The sequence below is a fragment of the Oryctolagus cuniculus genome, chromosome 18, assembly GCF_051225735.1.
Source record: "Oryctolagus cuniculus isolate XC-2025 breed Fujian yellow rabbit chromosome 18, ASM5122573v1, whole genome shotgun sequence".
NCBI lineage: Eukaryota > Metazoa > Chordata > Mammalia > Lagomorpha > Leporidae > Oryctolagus > Oryctolagus cuniculus.
The window spans coordinates 19,583,780-19,596,880 of record NC_142884.1 but is presented as its reverse complement, the minus strand read 5'-3'; the positions used below and the strand labels follow the sequence as shown (position 1 = coordinate 19,596,880).

At 50.7% G+C, this 13,101-nt stretch overlaps 1 protein-coding gene across 1 annotated transcript in view; it reads left to right on the top strand.

Annotated features, from left to right (window-relative positions):
- Window positions 1-1,893: 1,893 nt before the first annotated feature.
- Window positions 1,894-13,101, top strand: part of LOC149120812 (putative ATP-dependent RNA helicase TDRD12) — a 31,045-nt gene continuing 19,837 nt past the window's right edge. Inside the window, exon 1 of the mRNA XM_089319323.1 lies at window positions 1,894-2,202. Coding sequence (XP_089175449.1) covers window positions 2,125-2,202 — 78 coding nt within the window. The 5' untranslated portion in view covers window positions 1,894-2,124. The remainder of the gene's footprint in view (window positions 2,203-13,101) is intronic.

Below are 13,101 nucleotides of genomic sequence, written 5' to 3'. Positions count from 1 at the left end.
TAACCGGCAGTGACCCCTGCTGCCCTGGTAGGGACTCCTGAACGTTCAAGCATGCCCAAAATGGCCTCATGTGAACTTTCCGGGGTGATGGTATCAAGCACCATTGCTGTGGTGTGTCGTGTGCAAAAACAGTGAAAGCCAAATCAGCGGTGCCTGTGCAGATCACCTAGCTGGGTGCAACATGGTGTCCTGTGCCCAGGGGTTTGAGCCAGATTGAAGTGCCGTGTGCACTGGGGGAACAGGCACGCCTTCCCACCCCCATGAAAGCACCTGTTCGGCTCCCATAGGACAGCAAGTTGATGGAAGCTCACCCTGCTGTGCTGTCCGTGTGTTGGAGCATGAGCGCCCCATAAACCCTTCTGGGTTGCATATTGGCCCCTTGTCAATTTCTATCTGCAAGTGAGCCAAAGATCCTGGGCTTGGTAAGGCCACTGTGATGTACAAATAGTTCCACTTTCTGGAAGCAGGTTTGTGACAATGTTTCAGGATCACCTTTTGCAGCATGAGTTAATCAAAGAAAAAAAGACAAAGGTTGTCCTTTGCATTCTTCATTAAAAAAATTTTATATATTTGAAATGCAAAATGAGAGAGAGAGAGAGAGCAGGAAGGAGGGAGGGAGGGAGGCAGGGAGGGAGAGAGAGATCTTTCATCCACTGGTTCATTCCCCAAGTGCCCTCAGTAGCAGGGCCGAGTTGGGCTGAAAGCAGGAAATACAGCTGCATCTCCCACGTGGGTGGCAGGAACCCAAGCACCTGGGCCTTCCCCTGCTGCTTCTCATGCACATCGCAGGAAACTGAACCCAAGTGCAGACGGACACCCCACGCAGGGGCTCCAGCCACCGCGCTGGCACATCGCCTGCCCGTGTTCTCCACCTCCTTTCAGGCTCGGGACCTTCCACGTCTCACCTGTCGACAGGTGTGCTGGCCTGCCAGGTATGTAGCCTGCTTCCTCGCCCCCCCCCCCAGCACCAGGTGAACACCATGCTCCCCATCAGCAGCTTCCTGCCTAACTCGCAGGCGCACACCACACACCTGTGGGCCCTGTAGAATCAAGCTTTTTTTTTTTCCTTGAATTTTTATTTTTTTTAAAGGTTTACTTGAAAGTCAGTTACCGAGAGAGCCGAGCTTATTTTTTTAAAACTGGAGGCTTACCTGAACATCTTGCTCTCCCAGTACAGAACCTAACAATTCCCATGCTCTCTCTAATCTGGTCTTCCACTATTTTGTTATTTCCACATAGAGCTTAAGAAACCTTGCGCCCACCCCCACCCCCCATTGAAATACTAAGGAATTCAGCTGTAAAAGCTTCCTGGGGGGGGGGTGTCGAGGTTTCTTTCATTTTTTAAAAAAATATTATTTATTTATTTGAGTGCTAGTTAGAGAGAGAGGGAAAGACAGAGAGAAAGGTCTTCCATCAGCTGGTTCACTCCGCAGATGGCCAGAGCTGGGCCAATCAGAAGCCAGGAGCTTCTTCTGGGTGCGGGGACAGAGCCTTCCAAGTGAGAACTCTGGTGGCTGCTTCAGTCACAGGAGCTGCAGACCCCGGCCCACTCAGAGGACGGGGTCGTGCACACTTCCGCTAAGACAAGCAAGCCCCGCACAGAGACCTGGGGAGCGCGGCCTGCTGGACGCTGGGGGTGGACAGCCCAGCAGGCCCCGCGCGCTCCCGGCGGGGAGGCCAGCCCAGGTCCCCAAGCCCCCGGGCGCCCCGCGGCCCAGGAAGCGAGCCGCGCGCCCAGGACCGCGGGGCCCCCACGCCCCTCCCCACCGCACGGCGGCGCTGCGCAAGGCCGGCCGTTGTCCGGGGCCGTTGGGCGCCCACGTGGCTTCTGGACGCCTGGAGGCCGGCGCGGGGGCGGGCGCCATTACGAGAGGCCGGGGGCGCGGGGTGGAGCCGACGAGGAGCCCAGAGCGCGCCCGCGGCGGCGGCGTCGGGTGGGAAGACGAGGCGCGGCACTGGGGGGCGTGGCGGCCGGCCTGCAGGCGGGGGCGCGTCCAGGGCAGGAAGCTGGAGTCCCCGTCGAGCTGGTGGGCACGGCCCCCGCAGAGGCCTGAGGCTTCCGGCGCGACGGCAGGGGCCGCCCCCGGGGCGGCGGCGGTGGCCGCGCGGCTCGCCACGCCCGCCATGCTCGCCGCCGGGCGCGTCGTCCAGGGCAAGCGGGCCAGAGGCGCGGCGAAGATGCTCGAGGTCCTGGTGCTCCAGGTGAGCAAGCGGCCCGCGCAGGGACGGTCGGGCCCGGGTCGGTGCAGGCGGGAGGCTGGAGTGCGGGTGGGGGTCGCTTCAGAAGGGGGCGCGTGCGCTGTTCCCGACGACCCCGGAGGGCGGTTGCTGCGAGCTGTCTCGCACTAGGTGTGCGTTCCTGACTCGGGCACGTTGGCAGGTGTGTCGGTGCCCCGCACACCCCAGCCCACGTCCGCCCTAGGTTAGGGCCCTCGCGGGGAACCGTGGACCTGGCTCCCGCCCTTCCCCCGCCGCCCTCGGGGCTCGGCTTCCGGGACCCCCCCCCCCCCGCCGCCCTCTCCTCACGCGGGTGTCCTGGTCCCCGGGGCGGGCATGGGCCGCCACCTTGGAGACTTGAGGTGCCGGGAGGGCTCCCGAGGAAGCCGGAGGGGAGGCGCTGGAGGAGGGAGTTTACAAACCGGAGCCAGGGTGTGGGATGGGGAGGGGCGCCGCGAAGGAGGGGGATGGGTGGTGTCTGTGTTCTGTGGGTTCACCCGACCAGAGCGTCACACACCCCCGAAGCCGCTGACTCCTTGCAAGGAGGCCTGGCTCAGACTTTTCAATTTGTTTTATTTATTTCACAGAGTTAGAGACAGTGAGAGACACAGACAGACAGACAGAAAGGTCTTCCTTCCGTTGGTTCACTACCCCCCCCCCACAAATGGCCGCCACGGCCGGCGTGCTGCGCTGATCAGAAACCAGGAGCCAGGTGCTTCCTCCTGGTCTCCCATGCGGGTGCAGGGCCCAAGCACTTGGGCCATCCTCCACTGCCCTCCCGGGCCACAGCAGAGAGCTAGACTAGAAGAGGAGCAACTGGGACTAGAACCCGGCGCCCATATGGTTCGCTGGCGCCCCAGGCAGAGGATGAACCAAGTGAGCCATGGCGTCGGCCTCGGCTCTCAGACTTTGAAGGGATTTCAGGTCTCCCTGGGAGGCTCCTCTGCACTAGTCAATGTTCTCCATCAGTCCTAAATATGTCAGTCCCAATTCCTTCCTGTGAAAGGGCTCTCACCCATCCTGCCACGTGCACGCCCGTGGGTGCAGGACTTGGGCAAGAAGTGCTGGACTCGTGCCCTCCTGCTTGGGAACCCGTGTGTGTGTTGGGCCCTGGAACCAGCTTATGTCCCCCCTCAGCTCTGCCCGGCCTCCACTTATGACTGCGACCTGGCTCACCCTTGGAGCAAATCTTCTGCCCCTTATAGGAGTATGTGCCCCAGTGAGGTCCAGGTTCCGGCTGTCCTGATCCAGATTGATGTGGCATTTCCATGGATACGGTGCCCCCTCCCACCCTGTGCCCATCAACAGGTGATGGGGTACCCTCAGGGTGGTGTGCATGTAGGATGGGAAATTATTTAGCTTTCACATTGTTTAGTTTTGAGGTGTCCTCTTACACATGAGGATGTCATATGAAGTGAGGTGAGCCAAGCAGAAAGGCCCACGTGCTGTATGATTCTGTGGGCGAGTTGAATGGCAGCTGCCAGAGGTTGGGTTTGTGCGTACAGGGCAGATTCAGTTTTGCAAGGTGAGGAATTCTGGAGATGGCTGGTGCTCATGGTTGCACAACAGTGCCAGTCTACGTAATGCTACTGAACTGTACACTTAAAATTGCCCAAAAGGATGAATTTTATCTGGAGTTTGCCACGACTTTTTCAAAAGATTTACTTATTTGAAGAACAGAATGACAGAGACCAACAGAGAGGGAGGTCTTCCATCCACTGGTTCATTCCTCAAATGGCCGCAACAGCCAGATCTGGGGGAGTCTGAAGCCAGGAACCAGGAGCTCCATCCGGGCCTATCATGTGGGTGGCAGGGGACCAAGCACTGGGACCCCGAGGCACATTCCCAGGGAGCTGGATCAGAAGTGGAACAGGTGGGACTCAAACTGGTTCTTGGTGGTCATGAGACAGGAACCCGGCAGAGAAGAGAAGCAGCGACCCAGAAGACAGCGGCCTCCCTGGGTGACGCAGACAGAGGCGAGAGCTGTACCTGGAGAGCCGCATCACCAGGAGCCCTGTAGCAGGGCAGCTGTGCTGTTCCTGAAGAGTCCGGCCTGCAGGAGACTCTGCCACATCTGGCGGGGCCGAGACCTCTCCTGGCTAAGGAGGGCAGAGAAGAGCTGTTGGCTGCCAGGAATGGGAGGAGGGCTCGCACGCCCCAGCTGGTTAGGTGCCGCGTGTGATGTCTGCATCGCACCTCAGGGTGCCTGTTCAGATCTGACCGCTCAGCTTCTGGTCCAGCTTCCTGTGTGCTCACATGGGAAGGCAGCGTATGATGGCCCAAGGACTTTGACCCCTGCCCCTGTGTAGGAGGTCAGAGTGGAGTTCCTTCCCTCCTCCCAGACTTGGCTGTTGTGGGCATTTGGGGAGTGAACCAGCAGATGGAAGAGCTCTCTCCCCATCCCCCACCTTGCTCTTGCTGTCCGTCTCTCTCTGTCACTCTGCTTTTCAAATACATAAGTACACACAGCATATATGAGGAAAGCAGCCCGGGCCACACACTTCTGTGTTTGAAATCTGGGAGGCCGTAGCACCCTGATGGCTGGGCACGTGGCCTTGGAGAGTGGCAGAAAGCAGTAGTCCTCGGCCTTCCCTGGGAAGCTCCTGGAGGAACTGGCAACTAGAACTCTGTATGTTGCTGTCTGCAAAAACTGGGCCTGGCTTGCATTTTACAGGTTTTAGGAGCAGATTTCATTTAAAAAAAAAAAAATTCTAGCAGCCTCAACATTTAACAATAAAAAAAATTATTTATGTATTTTCATTGGGAAGACAGGTCAGCAGAGTTCTTCCATCTGCTGGTTTACTCCAGAATGCCCACAGCAGCCAGGGCTGGGCCAGGCCAAAGCTAGGAGCCTAGAGCTCAGTCCTGGTCTCCCACGTGGGTGACAGCGCCACAGTGCTTGAGCCATCATCTGCTGCCTGACCAGTAGGCATGTTGGCAGGAAGCTGGATTGGTGGTTGTGTGGCCTTGATGTGAACCAGGCACTCTGAGTATCCCAAGCCGTGACCTGACTGCTGCCCCAAACGCCCACCCCTAAGAATGATTTGTAAACGTCTTTCCTAAATTACTCTTTGGAAAATTTTCAAACACAAAACAGCATCATGAATGCCTGTGTGTACTACACCCACACTAACTGGTTGGTAACGCTTTGCTGCGTTTGCACTTCAGAAATATGTGTATGTAAAAATTACTTTTTCTTTTTTGGTTGAGCCATTTGAGAATGAGTCTAGAACTCAGAGCACTTAAGTGATTTTTCTAGGAACAAAGACTTCCTCTTATAGAACTATAATGTAATCATCACACTTGAGAAATTTAATGTTGGTGCAACACTGTTACCTGATACACAGTCTGTACTCCCTTTGTCCTCATAAGGTCTACTGTAGCTTGTTTTTTCTGATAAAGAACCCAGAACTACACATGCATTTAATTGTCATGGCCTTGTAGAGTTCATGCAGGCAGTACATTGGTCTATCTTTGATGATACTGAAATTTCTGAAGAATAAGGGCAGTCACTTTGCAAAGTATTCCTCAATAATTATAATTATATTAATATATTTAGGTTAGACATTTTTAGTAAAAATGCTACATAAGTTATGCCACGTCAGAGGACAAGATGTTTTAAAAAAAAAATTGATGCTGGGGCCAGCATTGTGGTATAGCAAGGTAAGCTACCACCTGTGATGTCAGGACCCCATATGGGCACCTGTTCAAATCTCGTCTGCTCCACTTAAGATCTAGCTCCCTGCTAATGTGCCTGGGAAAGCAACAGAAGATGACACAAGTGCTTGGGCCTCTGCCACCCATGTGGGAGACCCAGATGAAGCTCTTGGCTTCAGCCTGGTCCAGCCCTGGTCATTGCAACCATTTGGGGAGTGAGTGAATTGGTGGGTGGAAGATCTCTCTCTGCCCCCCTCTCTGCCTCCCTCCCTCTCTAACTCTGCGTTTGAAATAAATAAGTAAATCTTTTTTAAAAATTCAGATTAATTTAAAAATTTTAACTTTTTATTAGAAAATGCATTGGAGATGCAGAAAAGTGTGGAAAATAGTATCAATATTGGGACACCCACCAAACTCTTATTTATTTGAAAGGTAGAGACACAAGGAGAGACAGAGCTCTCCCATCCCTTTGTTCACACCCCAGATGCCCACAGTAGCCAAGGCGGGGCCAGGCCAAAGCTTGGAGCTGGGAACTCAACCTGAGTCCCCCACACTGAGGACAGGGACCCAGTCACTCAAGCCATGGTCAAGAGGCCTCCTAGAGTGTGCACTGATTAGCAGCAAGCTGGAATCTGCATCAGAACGTGCACGGAAACCTAAGCACTCCCATGTGGAACGCAGACCCTGCCTGAGGATTCACTGCTATGACAAAAGCCCACCCCTATTTTTTAATTGATGTATAATTTATTTACAGAAAAATTCATTCCTTTTTGTGTAGACTTCTGTATTTTGAAAAATGCATAGCATCGTGAAATCACCCCAACAGTCAAAATGCCAAATTGTAGCCATTCTAGTAGGTGGGCAATGGTATCTCATTGTGGTACTAATTTGCATTTCCTTGTCACCAGCTTGTTTGCCATCTTTGGTGAGGTATATGTTAAGATTTGTACATTCTTCTAATAATTATGAACTCCTTAAAGTTCTTTATATATTACAAAGTTCTTTGTTAGATGTATGATGTGTGAATACTTCCTCCCAGTTTCCTTTCTCTTATGTTTTTCAAGGAGCAGAAGGTTTTAATTTGGATGGACTTTAATTTATCAGTCTTTGCTTCTATGAATTACACTTTTGGTAGTGTTATCTTTGTCTAATTTAGCCACAAAGGTTGCCTCCTATTCTTTTAGGAGTTTCACATTTAGCTATGTGATCCATCTGACTTAATTTTTTTGTTTGGGGTCAGGAATGGATGGAGGTTTTGTTTTATTTGCATGTGGGTATCTAATTGCTGCAGGACCATTTGTTGAAAAGAGTATACTGTGTACATTGCATTCCTGTGTGCCTTTATCAAACAGGAGCTGACCATGTTCGCGTGTGTCCCTTTGTGTGTGTGTGTCCTATGGAGCTCAGCACCTGTGCTTTCTCCAGCGCCACCCTCGCCTGATGGCTGTAGTCTCACAGCTGAGACTGGGACTTGAGGTCGGATAGTGAGCCCTCCAGTTGTGTTCTTCTTTCTCATGATTATTTAGGCTGTTCGAATTCCTTTGATTTTATTTAACCAAAGATTTATTTTTATTTATTTGAAAGTGAGAGTTACAGAGAGAGGTAGAGCCAGAGAGAGAGGTCTTCCCTCTGCTGGTTCACTCCCCAAATGACTGCAATGCCTAGAGCTTATCTGATCTGAAGCCAGGAGCTTCTTCCAGGTCTCCCACGCAGGTGCCGGGCCCCAAGGACTTGGGCCATCTTCTGCTGCTTTCCCAGGCCATAGCAGAGAGCTGGATCAGAAGTGGAGCAGCCAGGACTCAAACTGATGCCTATATGGTTTGCCATTGCTGCAGGCTGTGGCTTTAACCCGCTGCACCACAGCACCAGCCCCTAATTCCTTTGTCTTTCCAAGGAGGAGCTCATTATTAGCATGCTGATTTGTAACCACCCCTTCCCTGCAAAAATCAACCAGTAAAACCTGTTGGAATTGCGTTGTGTTTCTAGAGCACTTCAGGGGAAAACAGCCGTTTCTTAATTACGGCCCCCACAGGTGCTAGGGGGCATCCCACCCCCAGCACTGCGCAGCATCTCATGAACAGCCTCCATTACTGTCAGCCACCCCTCAAGGCGCATAGCCCATGGTGCTGAGGGTCCAGTTGGGCCCTCTGCTGAGGTGGATGGGCAACCCCTGCCCCAAGGGTGACCTTTTTCGTTTGATCAGTAATTGTTTTTATGATCTTGTCCTCATCACCTATTTGTATACAAAAGTTGCTTAAAATTTTAAAACCAATCTAAAGAGACAAAAACTAAAGGATCGCTGCATTTATTTTATTGGGCAGCTGTTCCCTCAAGCTTCGGCCCTGGGTAAGTCAGTCCACTTCCGGAGTTTCTCTGCAGCCACCGGCCCTGCTGGTCTCTTTAGGGCTGACCCTCCTGTGTCAGAGGCTCAGCTTGTACAGTATTGCTGGATTTGAGCTGCACTCCAGTTTCAGGCCACCTGCCTGTCTGTGTTGTGGTGGGTCCAGGGAGCTATCTTGAGGACTTTGACTGTAGTAGGGGTGGATGGAACAAGGGTCTGTTTATTTCTAAGAATTTGTTTTATCTGTTTGAAGGCTTTTTTATTTGATTTAAAGATTTCATTTATTTGAGAGGTAGAGTTAGACAGTGAGAGGGAAAGACAGAGATAAAGGTATTCCTTCCGTTGTTTCACTCCCCAATTTGCCACAATGGCCAAAGCTACGCCGATCCGAAGCCAGGAGCCAGGAGCTTCTTCCTGGTCTCCCACGTGGGTACAGGGGCCCAAGGGCTTGGGCCATCTTCTATTGCTTTCCCAGGCCATAGCAGAGAGCTGGATCGGAAGTGGAGCAGCTGGGACTCGAACCAGCGCCCATCTGGGATGCCAGCACTTCAGGCCAGGGTGTTAACCCGCTGCACCATAGCGCCAGCCCCGAGAAGTCTTTTTTAAAATAGAGGACTTTTTCCCCACTTTGTGGCTTTCTAAGTCTGGAATTTGCAGGTCTAACAAGCAAATTAGATACAACAGGATCTAAAACAAAAAGATTGAATCATTATTAGAGTACCTAGGAAATGTGTTCTCTAAACCAGGAGCAGGTTTTCTCACAGAGAGAGGCATGTAGGCCTGGCCAGGTACGTATGAGGCCCAACCTCTCTCTGTCTTTACATGGGATAGTGGAAGAGACATCATAAGAAAGGTGTGAACCTCATGAGGGAAGACGCCCTGTTGACTCCATTACCTAGGCGGCCTGGGAGAAGAGCTGGCTTGAACAGGAGGGTAGTACAGAACAGGCGGCACTTCTGAAAGGAAGATTGCAGTCCTGCCTGTCCTGACCCGAGGCCTTGCCCTCAATGGCAGTAGTTATCTTGGAAGCTGGCAGAGTAAAGGGCTCTTTGAGCTTGGAGCCAGTAGGATCTGTGGTTCTAACCTGGGATCCCTTCAGCCCCAAGGCAATTCCATTCACCCAGCTCTTGACAGAATTTGGTAGAGGCTGGCTTTTTTTCAGGATGGCTGTTTGCCCCATCTCCTGGCTTTCCAAATTGAAGCCTGATGCCATTTGGGGTAGACTGGCCTCACTGGGTCTCTTTGATGGCAGAACACTATGTAAAGTAGCTATTAGTTGGCTTGACACCTATCTTTACATTCCTCCTGCTAAAGCAGACCACAGAGGCATCCTCTAGGATGTCAGTTAAGGGGTTGTTGAGTTCTGTCCTTAATCTTTGGTGGCTGAGCTAGAAGTCTGTAGTCACAGGCATGTTTTGACAGTTTTTTTTTTTTTTTTTGAAACAATGCAATGCCCATGAGGAGAGCTATGTTCTTTAAGTACGATCAAAACATGAAGATCATTTACCTAATTTGTCTATAAATTTTGTTATTAATTTGCCAAAGAACAACTTTAAATTGGACTTTAGGGAGCAATGAGCACTGTATTATACCTCTAACTATATTGTTTTTAGATAAATAGTATACCTTTATGGTTGCAAATACCTAACACAAGTGCAACTTGTTTGACCAGCAGACCCAAATGCAAACATGTCAATAACTTAAAAAAAAATTTTTTTTTTAGTTTTTCTGTACCAACAAATTGAGAACAGCCTATTTATCATATTTATTTAAGTCAGGTGCACCAGAAAGGTAATTTGTGTTAATTTAGCAGTATTATATGAGTGTTTTTTTTTTTTTTTGACAGGCAGAGTGGACAGTGAGAGAGAGAGACAGAGAGAAAGGTCTTCCTTTGCCGTTGGTTCACCCTCCAACGGCCGCCGCGGTCGGCGCGCTGCGGCCGGCGCACCGCGCTGATCCGATGGCAGGAGCCAGGAGCCAGGTGCTTTTCCTGGTCTCCCATGGGGTGCAGGGCCCAAGCACCTGGGCCATCCTCCACTGCACTCCCTGGCCACAGCAGAGAGCTGTCCTGGAAGAGGGGCAACCGGGACAGAATCCGGCACCCCAACCGGGACTAGAACCCGGTGTGCCAGCGCCGCTAGGCGGAGGATTAGCCTAGTGAGCCGCGGCGCCGGCATTATATGAGTGTTTTTTATCCATAAGCAATCAAAACCGTTTTTAATAATTTTTATATAGACATACAATCTGCACATAAGTACCTGGCTCCTGCCATCGGATCAGCACGGTGCGCCAGCCACAGCAGCCATTGGAGGTTGAACCAACAGCAAAAAGGAAGACCTTTCTCTCTCTCTCTCTCTCTCTCTCTCACTGTCCACTCTGCCTGTCGGAAGAAAAAAAAAAGAAAAGAGGAAAAAAAAATTAATGGGGCTAGCTGTGGTGCAAAGGGTTAACGCCCTGGCCTGAAGTGCGGACATCTCATATGGGCGCTGGCTCCTGGCTTCAGATTGGCACAGCTCCAGCCATTGCGGCCAATTGGAGAGTGAACCAGCAGATGGAAGACCTCTCTCTCTAACTCTGACTTTCAAATAAAGAAATCTTAAGAGTGTTAATTTTTTTAAATCTATGATGTCAGTGACCCCCCGAGGCTCTTGACATGAGCTGCCTAGACTAAGGAAGCCTTTTGAGTCCACAACTCTCAGTATTTGGACAAGGCCATAAGCAAAGTGGAAGTTCTCTCCTCCCTTTAGAGAAAAGTACATCCTCTTTTGATGGCTGCTTCTTTTCACTGGGGCCTCACGGAGATCCTTCATGTAAAACATTTTTTGCCACAGTGTCTTGGCTTTCTATGCTTGACATGTAAAACAAGTCCATATTTAAACAGACTTTTAAAACTTTAAAACTTTTAAAACTCAGCTGTTTTTAAACAAGTAGAACTTAATGAGACAAAGATTATCTCAGTAGGATACAAAAAGACTATTTTCCCAAATATCTATTAACACTTATGTATTTCATCAACCTCATTGCTTTTACAGAGGATCAGATTTTAATCTTACGTCAAAAAAAAAAAACAGATTGATAACTTTTGTAGCTAACAAGAAAATTTTATAAGCATTTAAGACTTCCACACACCTTTTGCAGCTTACCTAAACCGTTTTATCTTTTCCATTCCAATCTTACAATCCATGTCCTTTCTTTATTATTTCACTAAGAAGCACAGTTTTGACTTGGCCAGAGACTAGTTAAAGCAGTGAAAACAGATTTTATTCAGTACCTCCTGAGGAGAGCTGAGCTCCATTACCAGTGGTGCGGAGGTGCCTGGGTGTTTTAAAGGGAGGGCTGGGGTTGGCACAGCTCAAGGGAAGAGTGAGAAGAGGTCATTCAGGGTAAATGCGGTGATCCCAGCTGTGTGTGCTAGCTGGAAGTTATGGAAGTTAGCACGCTGTCTTCTTGCAGAAACTGGCATGGCGGCCCTGGCCTCATAGGAGTGGCTACTGAGCAGGGACACACTTACAGATTTGTAAGCTTTTTTGAGTGAAGTCTCTAAGAACGGAAGGTTGGGGCCTGCCTCAGATGATAGCCTGAACAGTCAGTTCTTCTGGCATTGTGGAGCTTTCTCAGGCTGGCAGGCAGGCAGGCAGGCTTGCTTATTTATTTATCCATTTTATTTAAGAGTAACAGGGGGCGGGGGAGAGAAATAGCTCTTATCTACTGATATACTTCCCAAACGCCTGCCATGGCCAGGACTGGACTGAAGCCAAAGCTGGCAGTAGGGAACCCATTCCAGGTCTCCTGCATGGGTAGCAGGAACCCAGTTGGGCCATCACTGCTGCCTCCCAGGCTCTGCATTAGCAGGAAGCTGGAGTCAGGAGCTGGAACTGAATATTGAATCTTTAGCACTCTGGCGGGGGGATTCAGTGAGTGTCATGACTGTTAGGCCACATGCTCACCACTCAAGTGAGCACTTTAATGAATAATTGCAGTCATCCCAGGGTTGTGGCCTTGTGCTGCTGGAAGCTGGAATCTGGTTGTCTCTGAGTGCGAAGGACTGAATGGAGCCACATGCCCGGAGTGCTGTTTCTAGGGGCAGCAGCTGTAACTGCGTGCTCCTCTGAGCCCTGCACTGCTCACTTACTCAGTACTCCTTGCTGTCTCCCCCATTGCCGTTCAGGACTTGGCAAGGGTGGGAGGGGTGTTGATGTGCAGACATCAGGGCTCCCTCTATGGCTCTATTTCAGAATTTCTCCCCCTAATCCTCACTGGCACCGACAGCTCTGATTCCCCGAGCCACAGTGTGACTTTGTGTTGCGTTGTTGCCACTCTGTACAACTGGGAGGTGTTCTGGGAAGTGCCCAGTGAAGTTCCTTCTTTCGAGGGTCAGCTCTCCAGTGTCTGTTGCTTTTGCTAGCTCTTCATTTATTTTGTGTTTTTTCAGGGTTCATAATTGTGCTGTGTGTGTAACTTATACACTATTTTGCCCTTGCCAGAATGACTGCTATTCATTTTCCAGTTATTTATTATCAGAATAGTCAAACATTCAGAAAAATAATACGATTACTAAGGTGAACTCTTCTATTCCTGCCACTGGTAACTTAGACTCCATATCTCTGGGTGTTTCTGCTTCCATACCTTTTCAGTAGACAGAGTTAGGAAAAACCTCTGAAAAATCATGAGTTCTGGCCGGTGCCATGGTTCACTTAGCTAATCCTCCGCCTGTGGCGCCGGCACCCCAGGTTCTAGTCCCAGTTGGGGCGCTGGATTCTGTCCCGGTTGCTCCTCTTCCAGTCTAGCTCTCTGCTGTGGCCCGGGAAGGCAGTGGAGGATGGCCTATGTCCTTGGGCCCTGCACCTGCATGGGAGACCAGGAGGAAGCACCTGGCTCCTGGCTTC